The sequence below is a fragment of the Ixodes scapularis genome, unplaced genomic scaffold (genome assembly GCF_016920785.2).
Source record: "Ixodes scapularis isolate PalLabHiFi unplaced genomic scaffold, ASM1692078v2 PGA_scaffold3__209_contigs__length_174095766, whole genome shotgun sequence".
NCBI lineage: Eukaryota > Metazoa > Arthropoda > Arachnida > Ixodida > Ixodidae > Ixodes > Ixodes scapularis.
In genome coordinates this window covers 124,641,795-124,665,628 of record NW_024609868.1, presented here as the reverse complement: position 1 = coordinate 124,665,628, position 23,834 = coordinate 124,641,795, and the positions used below count along the sequence as shown (strand labels likewise).

Genomic DNA, 23,834 nt, shown 5'->3' with positions numbered 1-23,834 from the left:
CCCCTTTGAGTTCGTAGCTACCGAGTAGACCGCGTTGCTTGCCGAACCCTCGCACCATGCTGCTCCGGACTGTACGCCGAGCTTCGCCGCCCATCGTTATAATTACTGTTCCTCGAGCCGCCTTAGCGCCGCTCAGCCTCGGCACCGGTGTACTGCGAAACGCCATCCCAAATTCGACGCGGCTGCTCAGCTCTGGCGCGGCTTCCCATGCGCCCCCCCCCCCCCCCCCCCTCCCGCTTCCTCCTCCTTCCGAGCTCCAAACACACGCAGACACCACATATGATCATACCTCGGCAAACCTCACTCATGAGGGCCCTCACTCACCCTCACTCACCCTCATCTTCACAGGTGAGGTGAGGGTGAGTGAGTTTCTGAACCAGGAAAATTCATGAGTGTGAGGGTGAGTGAGGGCCGTGAGGGTGAGTGAGGGCCGTGAGGGCCGTGAGAGCTGTGAGGGCGGTGAGGGTCGTGAGGGCCGTGAGGGCGGTGAGTGGCGTGAGGGCCATGAGTGCGTGAGTGGTGGGAGGGCGGTGAGTGGCGTGAGGGGTGTGAGGGCCATCAGTGCGTGAGGGCAGTGAGTGGCATGAGAGGCGTGAGGGCCGTGAGGGCGGTGAGTGCATGAGGTGTGTGAGGGCCATGAGTGCGTGAGGGCGGTGAGTGCGTGAGGCCCCCTTCAGATCGAGCGTCTTTCTCAGCAATTTTGGTGGTAATGGCGGGTTGTTCTCTAGCTTTCCCTAGATCGACACGAATTGCTAAGATCGGGTCCGGCTCGAAATAAGCAAGCAACTCGGAGCAATTTGAATGCGTTCGAAGCGGCTGCATCCAATCAGGGACGCAACATTTTCACGGGATACCTCGTGCCGGTGATGATGACACCGAAAGACTTGGTTCTGGTTTGAAGTCAATCGTTTTTTTTTTTTTTTAATAAACTGTTTCAGGAAGGTGCATTAGTATTCTTAACGAGATTTAAATGCATAAAAACACGTTTGTAACACGTAATTGTGTCTAAATAGTGCAAGAAAAATAAAATTTTATGATGACGATGGCAAATTGCAGCAATTGATTGCTGCGTGTGATCGCGGGCGGCCCGTGTTGCTGGTGTTGCGACGTAAAGTTTCTGGGCGAAATTGCCCCATCTGAAGCTGGTCTCAGTGGCGTGAGGGCCATCAGTGCGTGAGGGGTGTGAGGGCCGCAAGGGCGGTGAGGCGCGTGAGGGCGGTGAGTGGCGTGAGGGCGGTGAGTGGCGTGAAGGCGGTGAGTGGCATGAGGGCCGTGAGGGCCGTGAGGGCGGTGAGGGCCGTGAGGGCCGTGAGGGCAGTGAGGGCGGTGAGTGGCGTGAGGGCTATGAGTGCGTGAGGGCCGTGAGGGCCGTGAGGGCGGTGAGGGCCGTGAGGGCGGTGAGGGCCGTGAGTGAGTGAGGGCCATGAGTGAGTGAGGGCCATGAGTGAGTGAGGGCCATGAGTGAGTGAGGGCCATGAGTGAGTGAGGGGCGTGAGGGCCGTGAGTGCGTGAGGGCCGTGGGGTTCAGTGAGGGTGAGTGAAGGGCTGAAGGTGAGTGTGACTGTGAGGGTGAGGGTGAGTTAGGGGCCGAAGGTGAGTGTAGCTGTGAGGGTGAGGGTGAGTGAGGGGCTTATGTGAGTGTGGCTGTGAGGGTGAGTGAGGGCGACCTAAAATGCCGACCTCTGCATATGATTGCCTCGGAGTTTCTCTCGGTAATATTATTTACCTGATTAGCACTTTTTTTCCTTTTGAAGATGAGGGAATAAGGACCACTGGATTGGTTAATGCTAAAAGTGAGCAATTTTATGGGGAGAGAACAAGTATCCCGAAAAAACGCTACGAGGCAGGAAGAAGTCAAATAATGGTTTCGAAACTGCACCACTGATATTGAGTCACTGTATTTTAAACACTTGCACACACAACCTCACGGTTTGGTGGCCTTATAAATGATGTCACACTTGAAAACTGCAAATGGATCGTGGAGCTGCCAAGTTTTGGTCACATGTCCCGACCAATCCAAACAGAGGAGCCAAACGGGACACGTGCCACATTGAGCCAGTGACCTGTCACACTGTGCCAGTGCAGATCAAAACTTCCCAAAAAATGTGGTAACAGGTGATGAAACCTGGTTGTATAAATAAGAAATTCAAACAAAAGTCCTCACAGTAAGTGGGAGAATCAGCCCCTCGATTGAAGAAGGCTTAACCATGTTGATCCAATGTAAAGGTTGTGTCAGTTGTGCTTCTTTACTGCAGGGGTGTCATTTGTCACAAGTTTCTTCTATGTGGCTACACTGCCAATGTGTAGTTCCATGTCCATGTTCCAAACGCTTGAAAAGCAGTGCGACAGAAGAGGCCAGATGAGTGGAAAAACAAGAAGTGGATGCTTCACCATGACAATGAAGCCACTCATGCCTCACTCCAGGTTTGTGGAATAATTCCACAGTCACCTTACCCCCCGATTAGGTCACTGTCGAGTTCTTTCTGTTTCCGAAGCTGAAATCGACACTAAAGGGTCGTTGACTTCAGACGATAGACACCAAAAAAGAAACTTTGTTGCAGGACATGCATCGCATTCCAGATAGTGATTTCCACGGTGCATCCCTGAAATGGAAGAACCACTGAGAGTACTGCATAAGTACAATTTTAAAAGAGGCAAGTTTGATTTGTTGGTAAACATACTAGTTAATTTTTTTATTTTCTGGAAGTTCAGTTTCTTTCTGAACAAGACATATATCCGAGAGCTAATGTCGGAGATAATTACCGTTTCAACAACTCGCCTGCATTAACTTGAGTGTCTTCTGCTAGTCACCATCACGACATTCCACATAGTAGTCCGATTCTCACAGATGCCACCTTTCAGCCAGTGCCCCACCCTTTACAGTCCCTACACTGCTGAATGCTTTCCCCAACATACGGGAATGTCTTTATTTAGGGCCTTGAACTTCAAGCTGCTGCGAAATCTTCTCGCACAACTTACAAAGAAGCTCGCTTGCTTAGGTGTTCAAGGTGCGGCCCGGAGGCCTTGTCAGCTGAGCTGCGGGGTCTCGTTGGAATCTTCAGATTTGTCGTCAAGAGCGACAGCTCCTTTCCGCTGGGGAATGGTCTCCAAGAAGGCGTCCTTCCAGGAGAGCCCCTCTGTGACCTTGAGCAGGATCTGGAATACTGCAAGCCACACAGAGGTCCCGTTGGTTACAACCAGAGTCACTAAACACTTATGGTATTGGCACTCCATTCCCAATTATCTTGTGGGCACCGCCACTTAGGCGCTTGTGCAGAGAAGGCGGAACTGGTGACGATCCAAAAATGTGGCTTCCTCAGCTTCAGACACGGAGTCAGGAATCTTGGGCAACAGCGTTTTGCTCTGTCGCAGACTGTTTTTAACATTTATGGTGGATAAAAAAATAATGTGGCCCGAGTTTTCGGATAATGCTTGAGATTGCTGGCAACAATGATCTTAAGCAACAGGATGGCTAAAGTGTTGTTACTACTCTGAAGCTGAAGCTCTAGTTACAAACAAAACCTCTCCGCAGTGAAGTTATTAAAAAAAAATACTTTGTTACATAAGCAACTTTTTTACGTTATCAGTAGTGCAACATTACTTTAATCCCATTTTTACTGCACAGTAGAACACTCCCTTAGTACAGTCAGTTTTGCCTAATCATAGCTACATCATGTGGTGTTGCAACTGGTGTGACTAGATGGTGCATTTGTTTTGTAAAAATGTAGAAAGAACCAAAATTTACTAACAAAGACTACACGTCAATATGAACCAACTGGCCAAACTATCTTCTCTGCTGTAACCAAGACCAATTTTCTGTAGTTCAATACAGATATAAACCTCTTCATGCTAAAAAAAACAACATTGCTGGAGGTTATTGGACCATTTATTGATGCAGAACACATTGAATGTCCACTATTGGACAATATGCAAGGGGATATTAGTCAGAATTTTATGAAGTCACACTTCAAGTAATATGTTCCAAACAAACATGTTTGATAGCAATAAGCCAAGAATTGAAAAGAACAGCAAACTAAACAAAAGTAAGAATAATTTTCCTCCCTCTAGACCTTTCAGCGTCAGTCTCAAGCGAAGCGATTTACAGCGTGCAATCTGATTTTGAGAGTGTACGTCAGAGTTGCCCGACTGCGCTGGGCTGTGGGTTTTCTCGTCAGTGGGCTGTGGCAGCCTGCATAGGCGCAATTCCGGAGTAGTGACAAAATTGCCGCATTTTATTGTTTCGTTTGTGTTCTATGGCAAAGAGAAGTTCTCAAAGTTTTCAGGAAAGCATTGTACTATTTTTGAAAACAAAAACAAACAAATGAAGCTATTTTTGTGAGTCTGTGCACGACAGAACAAATGCAACAGAAATGTTTGGGTCATATTATGTTAATATTTTGTTCACGGCACCATGCACTCAGCCGCGTCAATCTAAAAAGGTCTTAACTGTCGAAAATATTTGACCACACAGGCTAGCCGAATAGCCCTTAAAACATGAAATTCAAAGAGCCTCACCAATCGAACAACATACGCCTATATTGTACATACCACACGGTGCGGCATTATCTGAAGAGGATTTGAGAATTTTAAAAAAACACAGCATATCCAATACACAGTGTCGATGACAGCCACTTCAAGACGATTGGATGGAATCCGGCTTGTTTTGAGGAGAGCTGTTTATTTGCACAGCACCAAAGCAAATGGAAGAATGTGTCTATTCCATCCCCGGACCCTATCAGCTATTTTTCGCGAAGACCGGGAACATAGCCGAGTACGCTTTTCGGAGGTTATGTCAACGGAAATAATCCTCAAAGGACGTCGAACAGCCCGCGTCGCGAGCTGCTTCACGTTCGCTCTTTTCATTCATTTCCTCCGAAGGCCGAGCAGGCTACGAGCACTACTATTCCCTGGTTCTCACAGTAAAAAATAACATAAAAAGGGTAAGCATCCTGAACAGGCAAAAAAAGTAAAAACTTTCAAGAAAAGCTGGCGAACCCCGAATGCACAATGCAGAGGGGGGTCGCGCTGACCGGGTTTCCACAGCTCAGGCAGGTGGCAGAAATTTCCGGCCGATAGGGGTCGCTCGTTTCGCAAAATGGCGGCGGCCAGAGAGCTCTTTCTGCAAAGGTCTATACCAGTGGTTCTACACCATTGATGTTTCCCGGACCCCTTGTGAATCGGCAGAGATCATGGAGGGCCCCGTTTGTGGTGAGGGGAAGGGTAAAGTATAAGTTAATTATGATAACGATTTAATAAATGGATACACTAAAGGCTCATATGAAGTAGTCTTCTCTCATTCACATACCTACAAGAAAACTCACCCGAAAATTTGAATCTTTCACCTCGCTCTGAAAAAATGCAGCTTCTAGTTCCGGGCTTGACTGATAGGCAGGGCTTTGCAGAACCCTAGATTGCCTTTGCGACCCCCATTTGAGAATGCTGGTCTATACCATATACTGTTTTCACAAAACAACAAAGGGAGCACTTTTTCTTTAATTTGACATAAAATCTCCTTAACTTCCTATCAGTCGATGATCACATTAGGGCATTTCATAATTCTGCAAATAAATTGACCACCTAACTGCACCTTTGTGATAAATTATAGTGTACTGGTGCACAAAGCCGAGTGGTGCAATTTATTTAGACAGGGTTTGATTCATTAGCCTGCACAGCTGAATTTCTGACTATTTAGTTATGTCATAAATATTTTTAGTAGTACATACAAATACCTAGTGCATACACTCACTAGCAGTGCAAAGATGTCGAACACATTTATGAGGAAAGGTTGTATTTTTCTTAAAACTTAACTGCATACTGTGCAAAATAACAGCAATGAACTGAAAAAAGTAGAGGACAAAAAAAAATTAAAATTTCTCTTAATTGGAGTCATGTTCTAAATATGGGAAATCAGCAATTTAAATTGACATAGTAACGAGGAATGAGCAATACTGACCTAAAAGTTTGGTAAAAACTTCTCATACAGAGAAACAAATATTATACTGGTAACGCTGCATCTTCAACAGTGCCCCATAACCAATATACTACTGCAGTTTTTTAAAATTGGTGAAAATTGCCTCCCAGCACAAGCGCCTACCTTCCTCCGTGCTTTGGCGTAGCACAAGCTTTAAGCATGCACTACAAAAGGCAGCCAGCTCATGCTCGAACCAACCAACTGAAAGCACCCTGCCTATCATTGTAACAAAGCTTTTAGTGATTGAAGTGTCATTCTTTCAATTCCTCTGTCCCATTTTTATTCAGCGATACATTAAGTGTCGCAAACACTCCGTGAAATCAGCGCAACAAGGAGGTTTACAATGGAGTCAGAAGCGGAGCAAAACTTTAGTCTTCAATAAGATCCATAGCCTATGACGTCTTGGGCCGTGCCACTTATTCAAATGCCGGCAAAACGGCGAACAACTGATGAAGTTATCAGTATAAGCGAGCGAGAGCGAAACTGGAAAGAAAACTGGAAGCATGAAACATACTGTTGGTGAATGCACTGCTCGCGTGCCTTGTTTGGGCCTTTGGGAGTTTCCAGAAAAGTACATCTATGAGATTTGTTTCTAGCCTTTGTAGGCACTCCACCAACGAGTACCTCAACCCTACTCTCTTATTGCTTTCAAAGAAGGGAAGACAGACCTTGGTCAATGGTGAGCACTTTCCTCGTCTTCAGGACAAGGTAGCTGTCAATCGGGAGACGGGCGTGCTGCACCCCTTGCTCTTCGGCCAGCCTGTGGCACAGGCCCTGCACAGTCACATCTCCTCTGTCAGGTCAAACCTTGAGTCACTAGATACGATCAGAGTGTAGGCACTTCAATTCATGATTTTCTCGTGGGCACCGCCATTCTGGCGCTTAGTGCGGAGCGCGCGCAATTGGCGATTGCTACGATTGAAAACATATTTCCCCGAGCTTTCAAAAGGGTGTCAGAAAGCTCAGGCGATATCATTTTCCTCTGTTGCAAACGGTTTCAATATTTCTGGAGGATGGAAAAGCGTGTCCTGCAATTCCAGATAATGATTCAGGTAACTGGCAACCGAGATTTTGAGGATCGAGATGGCTGCCATGCCATTACTCTAAAGCAGGGTCTCCAAACTCCAGCTTGCGGAGGCCTTCCAACCGGCCCGCAGCTGGCCGCGCTCGTTCCAGGAATGCCCTGGGGCTCTAAGCCTGGACATTCGGCAAGAAAGTCGGCAATATCGCCGACCACTGCGGTTGGCCAGTGCCAAGTTCAAGCACGGTGCTGACCAATTGCGGCAGTCGGTGAACTAGCCGACTTTCCCGCCAAGTGCCCAACTCAGAGCCCCTGCATGAGGCACGGCCTAGCAGGCCCCCTGCTATTGGCGCAAATATAAGCATGCATAAAGGAACGGGGCTGCGATGTGCAACCGACGCGGCCACGGACATATTGAAAAAACAAGAACTATAAATTTAGTTTTTTCTTATTTTTGCATTTTCTTATTTATTTTCCTACCCTCGAGACGTCGACTAATCCCCAGTCCGGTTCCTTAGTAAAAAAGTATGGAGACATCTGCTTTAAAGCGTGGCTTATTTAGTGGCTCTAGCCAACCCGAGCCACAGCACCTTGGCCATCCCGCGCGTCAAAAGGCTCGAACACGAACCTTGCACCTGTTGTGGTCAACGAGTCCGCCTATGACGTACGCCTTGCCTTCCTCCAGCTCTTGCAGCTCGTTTTCAGACTCGCTGCTCAGATAGACCACGTTTTCTTTTCCGAAGCAACTCAGGTGGTCCCCTTCAGAGAAGTGAACCTGTAGAGACACCAGGCAAGTCACCACCGTGTAATCCAGTCCACTCCACAAGAAAAGTTCAAGTGACCAGATACTTTGCTTCTGCTATTGTTCATATACTCAACCATCACAGGAGAATGCTTAAAGCCCCATTGCCTCCAATGAACAATTTCAAAACAAATCTCCCTTAGTGCACCCATATTAGCGGAAAACAAACAGCGCAAGGACAAGGACAGAGTAGAAGGCGGTAGACACACACAGCGCTGACTTACAACTGAGCTTTATTGGCACTGACAACCTGTATAAATACACAATTTGCCCGGCCCAAAAGCCAAGAAAAAAACACAAGAGGAGGACTACACGTGTTCCTAGAGTCATCTGCAGGCGCCGTTGCTCTCCGATCTGAGTAGAAAAATACACTCCTTTTCCGTCAAGGCAAGTGACGGGGCACTAACACACTCAGAGCCCCATTGTCCAATGGCGCGGGCTGTGTGGTTTGAACTGTCGCGCTTCCGTGGCTTTCCTGAGTCATTAAAGATTAACATTATTATTATTAGATGATAATTATTAAACAGTAGTGGTGCAGAACTATAGAAAAATTTACTATCAATACTACTGATGGTTTTTCGAAAACTATTGATAGTGTCTATAGTGTCGAACACTATTGATAGTGGATTGTTAATAGTACTATTAATAGTAGACTATCAATAGCTGGCTCTCGGTTCACTATCAATAATATCGAAAGTCAACTTTCAGAGAAGTTTTCAGTGTTACAAGAAATGAGAGCGCAGCCCAAAAGGCAGATAACAACATATATGGATGGGCAGATAAAGCAGGGCTCTGAGCAGACCATGAAATGGAAAGGAAACTAAGCATAAAGTTGCATTCTCATAGAATAATTTTAGTGCTAAAAGAGATATGGCACTGTGCTACTTTTCCTGTGCTTTTGTATGTTCCTGTGGTTCAGATGTCAGGCTACGCACTGTAGTATGCCCCCATTCATAAAAAAGATAAAAATTACATTGTTTTTTTGTTTGTCTTAGATTTTCGGGGCTTTTGACTAGCTTTTTCATACTTTTGTTTCATCAATTGTCACCCATTACCTCTCATTGTCTTGATCACTGACAGGTGAAAATAAAAACTCTGATAGGGATCATACTTTTTTTTTTTTTTTTTTGCTGATGACTATTTATAGCTAATTCCCAAAAGTCAAGAATTAGCTGTTGACAAAAACAGTTACTAGTCTTGTTTGCCATGACATATTGCCACTTTTTCTTCCATTCTATTTTGGCAGATTTTGAAAATGGCAGCTGGTAAAAGATTTACCTGTTGGTATAAAATACAACATAAAAATGTAGGACCCATCTGATAATGAATAACTTAATATTTTTAAGTCAATAGATATAAAAAATTTTGTTCTGGATACTTCAAATTAAACATTACAAGGAATAAGAAAAACTTATAACACCAACATTGTTAGTTACTGATGTATTTTTTTTTTCCATTCTTCAGATACCACAAGTTTGGGAACATGACATTAAGTAGATAAAATATAAAAGATACAAAACGAGTTTCCCGTGATTCAATAACGAAACTGCTGTGAACAGAACATTATCTCAGTGAAAATATGCTTGTGACTCAGAAAGGCAATATTGTTCCCATTCTTTCTCGCAAGCTGTTTGGTTGAAAGAAACACTACAAATGTCTTTTCATCTAGGTCAGGGTCGACGAAGGAATTTTATTTTCCTGACTGAACTGTTTATAAAAGCAAAATGTGAACTCCCAGAAAGCAAACTAAAAACAGCTGAAAACCCTCAAAAACCTATATGAAAAATACAGATATTTAACTGCCAATATATTTCATTCAGTTTCTTATAGTTAGTATACAATCAATAGTTTTTCAACAGGTTATAGTCAAAAGTTTTTGAAAGGATTTCCACCGTTTTCCAATGGTCCTCAATAACAATGGCATAGCCAGGAATTTTTTTCAGGAAAGGGAAGGGGGGGGGGGGGGGCTGTAGCACCATAAGCCCCCCCCCGGGCTATGCCACTGCTCGATAATTATGCGGAAATCTCTCATTACAGGTCCGTTTTTCTCCAAGCTTCACATAATATCTGAGATGGATTTTTAAGCTTCTTTGTCACCCAATAAAATACTATCAATAGCATTCTGATAGTTGGCTATTTATAATTTCACAATAGTCGACAGACGATGGTATACTATTGATCGCCTCAATTATAGCCGACTATCAATGGTTTCACGACAGTTGTCTTATCGATAGTTTTATGATAGTCGAGTATCAATAGTACTATCAATAGTTTCTTGATAATCGACCACCGATAGTTTTGCACCACTAACATACAGGCATTGCCTGCATGTCTTCACTTAAAAACACATATACTGACTGCTGATGGTGCAGGTAGAACATGGAAATATTCGCATTGTTTATCTGAGTGCATAGACTGCACAAAAGTGGACGATGTAAGCCTCCTCCTGAACGAAACAACATGACAAACAAAATGTACAGATCTCGAAAACAATTGTGACACTCTGCAACAACTTTATAGACTGAAAGAGATCAACGACAACAGCAAATGCGGTGAGATGCTGTTAAAGTTCTGAGCAAGTACCAGCTCTATGAAAAAAAAGTCAGCTAAAGCGGGCACAAAATACTATGTTACAGTTTGTACAAATAAGTGAGTGGAAGGTAATAAATTGGTCATACTTGTTAAAAGCATGATTTTAACAGGGTGCCAAGAGATCTACCATAACTAGCCTAGCAAGAGATGGGAAATGTCCACTCTTACTCACGTCCCAATTATTGAAGCCATTGATCAGGGCTGCACTTTGCTTGAACGATCCTGCAATCCCTGTCAGGTATAGCTCCAGGAAGAAAAAGAGAGGAAAATATAAAATAACGGTGAAAGGAGAACTGTTCCTAAGCTGTGGTACAATATTTGCTTCAAAAAAAAAAAAAAAAAAAAATCTCTAGGGATTGGTAATTTTTTTGGGTACAGCAGTCATTTGAATGCAGCACTGATAGGCAATATTTATTTCAGTACCCAGTACCCTCAATGCCCTGGGGCATTACAGAAGGGAGTGGTACAAGACAAATTTGGAATACAAGCTGTATACAAACACTAAAAGCCAAGCACTAAAATGTAAAAAAAAATGTGCAAACAAGTTAAGAAATTTATAGAACAAAGCAAACAAACAAAGAAGAATATTAACATAAGTAAGCAGTCACCACACTTTTAAACAAGTCAAAGGACGGTATGTTGCAATTTTGCGATATTAAAATTGCATATCATGTAATTGTAATAGTACTGGTCAAAAGTGAATGATGATTGCACATATGTGCAAGAAGTTAGTTAAATTGATCAATTACAAAGCACTGCTAAAGCAACTACGGACTACAAAGAATTCCAAAACTTTCAAAGCTCCCAACTACCAAACATACAATGTATAAAATAGCAACTAAAATGCCCTGCATCATCACATGATGTGCACCTGAATGGATTTCTAGACCTCTCAACGTCCATCTGCTGAAAAGAGCGAGGTGTAAGCCAATGAAGGCAGGGAGGCTAACTACGCAAAACGATCTTCCCGGGTTCAAAGTACAGTAGTGCAGATCACAGCACTTATTTAAGAAAAGGGCAACCTGTCCGCGAACAAAGTCTGCATGCCTACTCTCTCATAAGGCAGAGAGAAAGGCAATCACTGAAAACTATGGGAGACCACAAAATCAGAAAACACACACCACATCTGCACAAAAAAAAAACTACTTCTACAGGGTTACTGAACAGTGTTCACGACCTCCGAACCACAGCCTGGGTCGCAATTCCAGGTTCAAACGCGACCCATGCCTCGTCGTTCGTCTGCTTCTATTCGTAAATTGCAATTATCGGCTCTCCACATGGCGTGCAGCAAAAGCAGATGTGCAGGTTTTGTTCACAAGAAGGCCACTTAATTTTCAAGTGAATACAGTACTGAAGTTCCCTCGTTTAGATGAGTAGCGGTTTACAACTGGCTCGCTCATACACTGCTTAAAGTCGACGGTGGCAAGCAAGGATGCACGGCCCCCCTTCATGAACAAGTCGGAGGACAATGTCGCCTACCCGGACAGGATTGCACGCCCTGCGGTTGAGTGAGTAGCAGCGCTGCAGCTGTTTCAGGCTCTTCCCCCTTTCCTGCGAGACAAAAAGCACCACAATGCATACTTCTGCGGCCTGTTCCCGATGCCGCAAGAATCCGACCTTCTCAGTCATGAGCTTGTCCAGTGAAAGGTCGATGGCAACCCTGATTTTACAGCTCGACTCCTCCATCTTCGTGATCTTTGGCCTCTTCACGTCGGCGGTCTCTTTGGTGGCCTCCTTTTTACGCTTACGCTTCTCTTTCTGCTGTGCCCTGTCAAAATGCGTGTGTCAGTCAACCAAGCAGACCCTGCGACAACCCTCCCAATTTGTCAAGTGCTTGTTCACCAACTGCTTCAGCGGTAGCTAGGCACCTCCACACCGGAATGACCACCAGAGTGCTCAATTACGCCAACAAACCTGGATTTCACGCTCATGTTAAACTTTATGTGCGAAGAAAAGCCGAAGCTACAAGCACGAGAATATTGCCTCGAACCATAGCCTCCACTATACTGACAAAGCCTGGCAGATCGCCACGAGAAGCGGCCGCCGAAATTGAAACGGTAGAGCGGCAGACAACGGATGAGAGGAGCCACGTGACGGGCGCCCCGCTGTGGCGAGACGGTGAAACACACTTCTCCCGAGCGATGGAATGTCCACTCGTGCTCCTCGTGCTACCACTTCTTTTCTCGTCGGGTTTGAAAACATTTTTCGGGTCCTCGCCGCTGCAAAAGTTGTGCGCTGACGTCCAGGTTCCCCGAACAATGCTCTGTGCTACCAGATCCTCAATGATTAGCTGAGCAATTATCCAAAGAAAGGCAACCTCATTTCGAGCGCGAGCGATTGATCCGGCCACGTTATAGAGTTGACAGACTCCTACGCAAACGTACGGGACATCTACTTCCTCCACATTTCCCCGGGGTGTTCAGAGAGCGCGTGCAGTCTCGACAGATATGTTCTACCGCCCTTAGGCGCCTTTCGACGAACTAGCATTCTAGCATTCGCCGGCTTAGAAAAACGGGCCAGAGAACGAGGTTTACTTGCGTTCGGGTTTGTGCTTGAGCCACTCTATCCTTCGCATGAGCTTCTTCCTCTGGTTCTTTGAGATGTCGTCCCCCTTGTTTGCTAGATACGTCTGCAGTTTGTCCAGTGTCATGCTGTTAAAAACTTCTTTGGATGCCGGCTGGTTGCTGTCATCTCCCCCGTTTCCACCGGAACTAGCCTGCAGGTTCGTCGTCTGTTCAGCCATATGTGCGAGTAATTGTAAGTATACCCCGGATACCGTCACTTCGGGTTCAAAACAAGACCAACACAGATGAAAACCTCGAATGCATGAAGCAGCATGGGCGCGTGGACGGGACGCCTGGCTGGGCAGGCTTCGGATAGGTTCTGGCTAGCGCCGACTGCATTTTTCAGTGAGTAAATTCACGGCAGGAGCGATAAAAGTCAACGGTCGCAAGAGAACTTAACCTCGGTAAGCGAGCACAAAAGAAACAATCACAAGCACAAATTTTTAAAATATTTGTTCGTGACTGCCTATTTAATTAGACTATTACTCTCCAAGACAAAATGCTAAACTGTCATAAGTTTCGGTTTCGAACCCTGAAGCGATGCCTACATACCAGTGACAGGGCTGCACGCGGAAATAATATTATAATATTAATATCTTTATTTGGGCTTTGGCGACGCCTCCTGTATACTCTCTGACTTCCGGAGGCGCTTACCAAGGCCGTCGTATTTAGTAATTCCTCATCTTTTTCTAACGCGCGGCTTGCAATTTAATGGCGGACGCCTCCTGCGGCGATTGGTCGAAAGTGCATGCACTGCGTTTTCGCGTGGCGAGGTTGAAAGCAGGAGGAAAAGCGGAGACGTTTGCAGATGATCCACATATTTCTCACCTCCTTGCAGCTTGTATTGCAAATGCGGCCTATAAACTACGTGACCCCCATCGAGCACTTGGAATACTTTCTAACCTGCAGACGACGTGTCGCGCGCAAAGCCCCGGCGTTAGCCTCCTGAGAGCCCGTATTAGTCTCCAACGTCTCGATCATAGTCACGTGGTTTCTGGGTCGCGTTTCCTGGGGTGCTATGTTGCGCTTTTTGGACTCCCAGGAGACTTGGAAGAGGGAAGTGACGTCAACGACTAGAGCAAACGCAGATTGGATGTTGACAGAAGAAGACAAAGTCAACACCCAATCTGCGCTTGCTGCGTCGTTGACGTCACTTCCCTCTCCCTAGTCTCCTGGGAGTCCAAAAAGCGCAACATAGCACCCCAGTACAAGCTGCGAGGAGGTGACGATGGAGTTGATCCTCCGTTCGGCAGGCATGAGCCCCATGAGCCAGAGCCTGGCATGAGCATTTGGCTCTGGAGAACCGTAGCAGCGCAGAGAGACAATAGCTGTACCATGGAGGCCCGCGGTGCCGCGTCTAACATGAACATGATACTGCAATGAGTATATACATGCAAGATGACAACGAGATGAATTGCTGTTTTGGCGGAGGATGGCACTCCGATTTGCATATGTCCAGGTTTCGTTGAGGAGGGTCAGCATGCGAGGCATTGGGATCTGGCACGGCGTTCGATCGGTGCATGTAGCACAAAGGAGCCCCCGGAGCATGGCGGTGCGATTGCTCACTGGGGTCGAAGCATCAGGCTCCAAGAAGGTAGCCCAGTCAAAGTAGAAAGCTGCCGCCTCCGAGGTATCACTGTACTTCTTCGCACAGCTATAGCCAAAAAAACAGAACAGATAGCAAGACAAATAAACAATCACAATCATTTGTAAATTACTGCTTTGACTCCCCGCCGACATTCTAACGTCCTTCTCCACCCCTAGGTCCCCCACGTCCCAATCCATTTTCCGACTTCCCGATTCGAGTTTTTTGCCGACCGCAGGCTTTGGCTATGTGTGGGTTTATCAAACGCTGAAAACTTGTGCTGGAAGCTGAGCATCTACTGCATCCTTAACCTTTTATCGCTCCATTGGGCTCCCATCTTCCCCCCCCCCCCCCCCCCCCCCCCACACACACACACACACACACACACACACACACACACACACACACACACACCTCCTCCCAGTTTGTACAAAGCATCTCTGCCTTGGTCGCTCCACTTCCTAATAATGCACCTTTATTTCCCCGAATTTCCTTCCAAAGAATACTTGAACGAAGTCTCTGACAGGGGGTGGCAGTTCTTCCAAGTGATAGATTGGCCATCAGAAAACTGTTAATGATTCCCAGCAATACGGTAGTAGCTGCACCCTAGGTACTCTGCAGAATGCTGGGTTGCAGCTACCAGTGATCAACCTTTATTAAAGCTCGTTCACACAGTTGCGTTTGACTGCATTGAGACCGTTTGCATCGAACTGTTGCTATAGCGACCTTTGCAATGAGCCAATGGGGAGACGCCGTGCTGCACAATACAACACAGCACAACGCAGTTGATGCAACTGTGTGAACGAGCCTTTAGTATACTTGCTGGCAGCCACTGCTTGCCTCATCAACATTTAGTTGCACCAGTGGCCATTGATGCATCGTTGGCAACTCGCAGGTGACTGCAGGTATAGCAGTGGCACCCAGTTTTGTAATTGACACAAGAACAAGGCCCCTCAAATATTTTAGAGCATGTCAGGACGTAGCTGTCGGTTGCACGCCTTCCAAATCTAGTAGTTGACAATCCTTATTCACTTTGTCTGTGATTACCTACACTCCGTTAAACCTGAAGCTGACAGTGCAGTGGGAGCTATGCCGCCTCCCTTTCGCCACTTGACCCCGCTCGCTCTGCGCGTGGGGTGGAAGGGTGCACATGGCAAAAGATAGGCGTGCGACTGATCCAGCAAGTGCATAGTTAATTCGCTGCACTGTCAGCTTAGGGGTGAATGGAATATGGATGTGACAGTAGCACAAGGGATTCATGTTTTGCACTTGCAAGTAATGGCAACATGTAAAGCCTCGTAGTGGACAGTGCCCCCTCAGGTTCCGTGCCAAGATGATCCACCTTTCTAATCCACTCGCTACCAACCTTTATTTAGGTGTGCCAATGGCCCACGGATGTGTGCTTGGTCACGCACAGGCTAAGGAAATAGCAATGACACCGGCTGATGCGCCACTTGACATGAGATCGGTGATATGAGGCATTTCAAAGATAAAACGCTTCAACTGGCGAAACCGCTCAAGGAGGACAGTAGTTGGAGTCTTCTTAACGTGCGAGCATTTATTGCCCCGGCGCACACAGCCGTCTTTGGTTTGGACTGGTAAGTGGTTTTGCAAGGCCGCAGTACAGTTCCCGCCGTGCTCTTTTGCTTCGTTTGTTCACTCGCTACGTACATTTTCACTCTTACATAAGAGGGAAAGAGTCTTCTCGCACACTCCCAATGACGTGCCGCTGTTGACGCGTACTGCTTTTAAAAAGGCACCAGGGCATAGGCACATGGTTTCGTTTCCTCAACATGCACAACCTATGCGACGCCGCCGTTTGCACAAAACCGCCGACGCCCGGGAGGAAAGTTTGGCTTTTTGAAGACAACAGTATGCAGACCGTAGGCAGCGATCCGAGGGAAGCTGCGGTGGCTGCATTTGAAACCGCCGACACCAGGGAGAACAGACTTATTCTTCGAACACAATAGTAGGCAGACCGCTGCAAAGCTGGAGTTCCCATCCTTCGCCTGAGAAACCCCCGCGATAAATGTTTACGCATTTCGTCAAGTATCAGAGTAGCGACGGCAGGGATGTCGGCATCATTTTATTTTCCGAAATAGACAGCACTGCAAACTTGAGAGGAAAGGTACCACCTTCCGGGTGGCCAATGCACAGAGTCCATGGGGAGGAAGCTCAAATAAATTAGTTCTCTACTCTACACGACGGGATCCCACCGGGGATGCTTGAAACCCGCGTCTGGTCTAGCTCGACGTCCCTGGAAGACGGTCTTCACCTCGTGGCCAGGTAAAGGCGGTCAGGAGAGGTCGTCTTGTAGGCCAGAGATGGCGAGTGGATGTTGGCGCGTGCGGCAAACTTGTGGCCGCCGATGTCCACGGTGAACTCGTTCTTGAGGATGAAGTCGTTGGTGACTGTCTGGGGCACGCCCTTCTCGTCCCTGTTCTCCACAAAGCCCAGGCAGACCTGCACAGGGAGCAGTGGCCACGCTCGGTTGCAGGCGGGAATCGCTCGACACCTCCGTGGCATTTGGTTCGTTATGGTGTATTCGCGTGACACAAATTTTCACCAAGAAGAGGATTAAACGTCATGAAGTTTGGGGTGACGTGCGCCGCGTCACGGACGTTCGCTAATTCTCCAAATATGCGGAGAACCCGTGCCCGGTTTCCAAGATATCTGTCATCTCGTTGGAGTGACCGGTCCTCCCTTCGGGAAAGGATTACAGTCGACGACATGGAGCGGGAAAGTGCTTTTGTTTCCGATTTCTTTTTCCTTGCCTTTTTTTTTTTGATGAGTCCCCAAAGGTTGTTAGCAGGGTCATGCAAAGAAAGACTCAGCCGACTAAACAACAATCGACTCCGTTGTGCTTGCTCGGATTTTCTGAACCACCTACTCCTTCTCACAGCGTATCCTCCTCGCCAACTCTATGACATATTCGCTTTTTTCAAAGATGAAGATATGTAGAGCAAATAGGCCATTAAAGACTTAGTAGGCCTGGCTCAGACATTTGCGTTTGGGTGTGACCGACTGTTCACGATGGCATAACATGGTGGCGCCATATACCGTGCAACCCTGACCCACTTCTGGTCTGCATACGTTTCCTGAACTAGCAACAGGCTTTGCAGTATGTGTAAGATCTCATCTATGAACTATAAGTGAGAAATGGTTGCTTATCACGTTGTCGTAATTATTGAAAGCCAACGGTGAAAGAATGATCTGTAAAAATTAGGAAGCTCATCATGGGCGTACCAACCGGGGGGGCAAGGGGGGCACCTGCCCCCCCAGTTCTCAGAGTGGGGGGGCAAGGCATGCGTTTTGCCCCCCCTGAAACGGCCGCCACTGGGCAGAGCAGACACAGGCCGGCGGCGCCCAAGAAATACCAAGGGCACTGCCACCCGACCCGCGCGGGCATATTTTTAACGCGCAGGCGATACAAACCCTAGCAACGGTGCTCACGCACGCCGGATTGGCTGGTTCGTAAAGCCTTGCTCCACGAACAAGGCTACACGGTAACCTTACGGAATCCATCCGCGAGACATGGGCCGGACAGGCCGTCCAGACCAGGACGTAGGCCCTTACACAAAATAAAGTTTTGCTTGCTTGCTTGGAGATAGGCGCTGCCGCCGTCAACATAGGCAGCGGATGCAATGCGAGTTTCCGAAGAGGTAGCGTAACTTAGTGGTGAGATGTCTGCCTCATACGTGTCAGACCCGGGTTCTATTTATGGTGTGGGCCGGCTTACTTCTTTTTATTTTTTTTCTCGAACATTTTGTTTTGTCGAGGCATTTGGCGATATTTACATTTCTTTTTTACCATTAACACTAAAAAAACGAATGTTGTTGACGAAACATCGCTAAACTAAATCGTATCGACTCTATTTACGGAAGTGCATGGGGGGCAGCGGGGCTTGGGTTGCCGACCGGACGCCGCAAAGCGGCGTGTACGGGGGGTGGGGGGGCTAGGTGGGTTAATAGATTTGTAATTAGCAGCCGCACACCGTCACCGCGAAGCGGCGTGAACGCAGGCGTGGGGGTGGGTTAACGCGCTTCGAGTGATACACGAGCAGCCCATCCGGCGTGAGCGTCGTTGTTAGGGGTTCTATCGCCTGCACCGTAAAAGGAGCAGTGTGTGCACCTCCTGTAGTGGGCAAGAATTCCTACATTGGAGAGAAGCGGGGACAAGCCCTTTCTTCAAATGCGTCAAGTCTCCTTGAGCTTCGGAATACAAAGAAACGCCACTATTCGGAGCTAATCCCACAGTTACTCGACCTCTCTTGCGTCGTGTCTGTTCGCTCCCCGCGCCTCGTTGCAGTGTTGTTGCAGTGGGGGCTCGTTAAAATTTTGGGTTTTTTTGGACTATCTAAATCACTTTCTTCCTTCCCATCCCCCCCTTTTCTACTCCGCATGCTTCCCCCTCTGCAAATATCAGCTGACCTTCCGACCTCTGTTCTCTGTTGATAGGCAAAACAACCACTAAAATTAGAAAGTAATTTGTAATTTGAGTGGAAGTCACTCGGAAAAGTAGTTAAAGTAAACTACTGATTACTAGAATAGAAATGTAATTAAAAGTTACTAAACTACCCAGAAAAGTAGTTAAACTACAGTAACTTGAGTAAAGTAGTTGAACTACGTACAAGTCTGGCCTGGCAAGCGCTCTGCGTAACTGTTTTCACTGATCTGCCTAGCCCCGCACACCATCACATGGGCCAAGAAAGGTGTAGTTTTACTGCAGAGGAGAAATCAGCAGGGTCCAAGATGGTGACAATGGAGGATGGGGGACTGTTCCAGTGGCTGATGGCTTGAGAAAGGAATGACCAATTGAAAGCGTTCGTAGAGCCAGAAGTGTGTTTGATGGTGCAGACGTTGTTGAGGCGAGAAGATGTTCGGTCGAGGGGTAATAACAAAGTGGTTTTGAGGTCGGGAATGTGGTAGTAGATTTTGTGAATAAGGCACAGCTGAGAGACTTTCCTGCGAAGCTGCAAAGAGGACATGGTTAGTTCAGTTTTTAGCGCCGAGACACTGAAAGAAAAGTCATAAGTGGATGAAATGAAGCGAGCAGCTCTGTTCTGAACTGCCTCTACAGCGTATTGATGAGGTACAGTCGATGGCTATTCCAGATGGTTGAAGCATATTCTATTTTTGTTCTGACGTACGTGTTAAAGGTTAGCTTACGGACAAAGGGTGGAGCGATTTTTTAAGTTACGTTTGCTTAGTCCAAGAGTTCCAGATGAATCGGCGGTAATGACTTCAATGTGGTTATTCCAGGGAAGGTCAGATGTTAGTCTTACACCAAGGTATTTATACACAGTAGCGGTCTCAATCAGATCGGAGTCCAAGAAGTAATTAAATGACAGAGTGGTTGTTTTCTTGGGGAAGTGGATTAGTTTGCGTTTATACTTGTTTGGTGACATAATCCACTCTTTGCACCAATTGTTAATTTTATCTAGATCTTCCTGAAGCTGGTTATTATTTTGCACACAAGTTACTTTGTTATGGATGACGCAGTCGTCGGCGAAAAAGCGTTTTTTTGAAGAAATCCCAATGGGAATGTCATTAATAAATATTAAAAAGAGTAAGGGCCCGAGTACGAACCCCAGGGGAACACCAGGAGATACATTTATTAAGGAAGATTCATGATCATCATGGACGTGACCTGTACACGGGAAAAAAGAAAGTCACGAATCCATGCAAACGGTTATTGGTCGAGGCAAAAAGATGATAGCTTAGAAAGAAGGCGTTGATGAAAGACACGGCCGAACGCTTTTGAAAAAAAAAAAAATTGCGTCAGTTTGGACTTGACATTCAAGGTTAGTGTGCAAGTCATGGATGAAGTCGCAGAGTTGCGTTTCGCAGGAAAGTACCTTTTGAAAACCGTGCTGCTGTTTAAAGAAAAGAAATGGGATGATAGGTGCCTCATGATATTGGAGTAGAGGATATGCTCAAGTAGTTTGCAAGAAATTGAAGTCAATGAATTAGGGCGATAATTAGATGCGGAAGAGCGGCTGCCCTGCTTAAAGACTGGGAATTACCCTTCCCACCTTTTGGTCAGATGGAAGCCAGCTTTGAGATGAGGGCTGAATGAAGATGAGTTTCAAATACTCACTAGAAATAACACGGGTGTTTCTTTTAAATTTTAGGGTTGATGTTATCGGTTCCAGCGGACGAAGTAAGTTTTAGTTTATCAATCAATGTTTTAATACCAGCGGAGTTAACGTTAATAGGATGCATGCGCTCGTAAAGCTCTTCAGGGAGAGTGGGGACGAAGACCAAGCACTCGTTAGTAAACACTGATGAAAAGTATTCGTTAAACACAGAACTATCATGCTCGACGTTGCACATCCGACATTCCTAACTCTCCCCATTTTCCTAAACGTCCGTGTGTGTCCTAACACCAGAAACCGGAATTTTAAAGGTTAAAAACGGCACGTTGCGAATATGGAACGCGCACTTTCATGCAAAGCTGACGTCAAGTGACTCAAATCGAAAAACATGCATATTTACAGTATTGTTATCTCTTCTGGTGAAGGCTAAACAACCGTTGCATCCGTTTTCGCGCACGAGACGGTGACTCCCAGAGAAAGTAAGAACGCAGTGATTGTCTTTATTTTAACAATGTAAACACACTTGCAGGCGTGCGCTGATGAAGCCTCAAAATCAAAACTCTCGTAGTGTGATTCGTGACTGCTCCGGCTACTACCCAACCTCGTTGTCACGCCACTTTCTGCAAGCAAACACTAAAATTGCCAGTAAACACACAAAAGCGACATCGATACAATTATCTTATAGAATATCACCTTATTTAATCATAACTGTTTCAATAGGCACTACAAGTTGTATTTATTTTAAGAAGAAGAAGCAAAATTTTTTTCGTGAGAAAAAACAAAATATCAATGTTAAGTCTGGTAACGTTGTAATTTTGCCGAATCATTGCCACATCTTTAGAAAACTTCGACAAAAGTTGAGCCGAATTTTCGATTAAGGGGGGGGGGGGGGAAGAGGGTCGGGTTTGCCCCCCCCCACTCAAAAACAAGTTGGTACGCCACTGAAGCTCATGTAGACTGGAAGTGGGCTGGGCTACCTGACAAACTGTGCCATTGCATTATGTTGTCGTAAGCACTGCAGTCATAATGAAGTCGGTCACAACCTCATGCAAATGTATGAACCAGCCCTTATGTGCATTGTTGTCTGCTCAAATATGTAGGACCAATCTTTTTTTTTTTTTTTTAAGAAGCTTGTATTTTGGTTACAAAGGACTTTTAAACAGATTAAGAAATATTGTATGGCAAATTGCTGGAAAATCGTGTTGCATTACGTGAAATGTTTTAGCACCACGTGACCTGATGTCCATGTGACGTCAATTTCCCCGCTAAATTTAGCGGGGAAACTGAATTAGTGTGTAGTTCTGTGACATCCCATAATGCTACACAGCATGCGTTTAGTTATTGGCTGTCCCAGATCTATACACCAATTCAACTGCCCCGCTAAATTTAGCAAAAAAACTGAATTGGTGTGTTGGTCTGCGATGTTGCATAATGCAACACTGCACGTGTTGCGTTATGGGACATGACAGGCCACGGCTTCATGAAATCTGGCTTCACGAAATGCGGCTTCACGAAATCCGGAGCAACTAGCCAAAGAATGTTTCATGTTAAAAACGACCCTAACCAATTTGAGAATTTGCAGACTTGAGAAGCTTAATCCGAGTAAAATATGAGTTTGCTGCATGGTTTGTTTTCTGAGAGAAGAGATGAGTTCCTCTAAAATTGTGCATCTGATATGTATTTTAATAGGATTGTCGGGTCAAAACCGAAAGTACTTAAAAGTTTTTGCGCTGTTACGTCAAAGGAGCCTTCATATAGACAAACATAATTTTTATTTTGATATATGATGTCCATATATTAATTAAACCTGTCGTGAGCACGTGTTTGTAACTGCACCCTGAATCTCGCCAGTGCCAATGGCTGACATCCGTAGTGTCTGCGTGACGTGGCATAAAGCAAAGGATTTTTGGGATAACAAGCGCTGGTCGATGGATGTCTTGTATTTTGTTTCAAATTATATAGTCTCCTAGGCTGTACCATACTGAAATATGTTTCTGTTATTGCACTTACCAAGCGCGTGCAAAAAAGTTGCACCTTTCAGCAGGATATTAGTCGAACACAGCAGTTAGCTTTGAGCAAACATATGACTTTTCGCACATACACAACTGCGACGGCCACCGATTGGGCAAAGAGAAGCATGCAGACTTGGCCTCTGAAGTGGCGTCTGGGTCCACATATTGCCGGACCCACTGGATCGGTGATACGGCTGCGGGTCGTGCCCACGGAGGCGACGCCCACGGGTAAGGCAAACGGCGAATCGTTCAAAATGTATGCAACATTTCTAGATCGTGACTTGACTAGGACGAGTAGTGAATCGTAACCACGCTCCATTTTCACAGACGGGTCAAACAGAATCAGGCTGCACGCGTGCTAAATATAAGTTTTGGCATCGTTTCAAGATGTTAGCTTTTGGTTTCAGTTATTTCGCTGCATAATTGAATCGACTGATACAAATAGGGCGAGGGGTGGGAGGACGTCGTTAAAGATTGTTGGCGTCGCATCACCCTTGCTTACGAGTTTTCTATTCGCTTAGAGCTCAGCTCGTAGCTCTCTTCTGTGAAATGATTGCTGCATAAGTGTGATCTCGATCTTGACGGGAACCCAATGCTCCCTACGCACGGCGACGATCCATTTTGGTCGTCGCTGCGCCTCTTGCGGATCACAGGTGCTGCGCAGTGGTTGTGGCACCCAACCGCACAGCACAAATCCCACCCATCCACGACACAAGTCAAGCACAACAGAAATGAAGCACGCTGGTGCATTCACTCGCAGGCAAACGACGAGACGAAAATTATTGCTTTGCATTAGTATGTGACGTCAGAGCTTCAATGTTGCCAACAAGAGCACTGTTTACGCTAGGATGCGATTGGAGCAGTTTAAAATTCAATTATTCATGCAGAGGGGCATATAAAATTCGGATATTGCATGGACGATGCATTTCGAGGCAATAACAATGATATTCAATCATTTTCTAGAACACAAAATTTGACCAGACAATCCCTCTAAGTTGTAGTTGGCTCTAGTGGAGAGCAACAGGCCTTGGCCTCGAAATACCGATATTCCAGTGCAACAGCGGTATTCACACGGGGTAAAAATCTCCAAGATTAGTCCTCGAAGTGTGCATCATGTCTCGCTTTTGAGATGCGGTGTGGTGAAATCACCTCTGCAGCGGAGGGATCGCTTGTGCGAGAGAAGCAATTCC

General features: G+C 46.1%; 2 protein-coding genes across 3 annotated transcripts in view; both read right to left on the bottom strand.

Annotated features, from left to right (window-relative positions):
• Nucleotides 1-2,664: 2,664 nt before the first annotated feature.
• LOC115320217 (tRNA methyltransferase 10 homolog A) lies at nt 2,665-13,269 on the bottom strand. Of its 2 annotated transcripts, XM_029980334.2 has the most exons (7): nt 12,921-13,258; nt 12,004-12,154; nt 11,866-11,937; nt 10,559-10,630; nt 7,621-7,767; nt 6,640-6,745; nt 2,665-3,164 (listed from the first exon to the last, which is right to left on the bottom strand). In XM_029980334.2, the coding sequence occupies exons 1-7, from the start codon at nt 13,127-13,129 to the stop codon at nt 3,028-3,030; spliced, it is 894 nt and encodes a 297-aa protein (XP_029836194.2). In that variant the 5' UTR covers nt 13,130-13,258; the 3' UTR covers nt 2,665-3,027. The 2 variants fall into 2 exon arrangements, with proteins under 2 accessions (XP_029836194.2, XP_040357882.1); XM_040501948.1 differs by having other exon boundaries at nt 11,866-12,154; nt 12,921-13,269.
• Nucleotides 13,270-16,604: 3,335 nt separating this feature from the next.
• The window catches only part of LOC8035163 (pyruvate dehydrogenase phosphatase regulatory subunit, mitochondrial), a 108,828-nt gene continuing 101,598 nt past the window's right edge, over nt 16,605-23,834 (bottom strand). Inside the window, exon 19 of the mRNA XM_029980335.3 lies at nt 16,605-16,998. Within this exon, the coding sequence (XP_029836195.2) occupies nt 16,807-16,998 (192 nt within the window). The 3' untranslated portion in view covers nt 16,605-16,806. The remainder of the gene's footprint in view (nt 16,999-23,834) is intronic.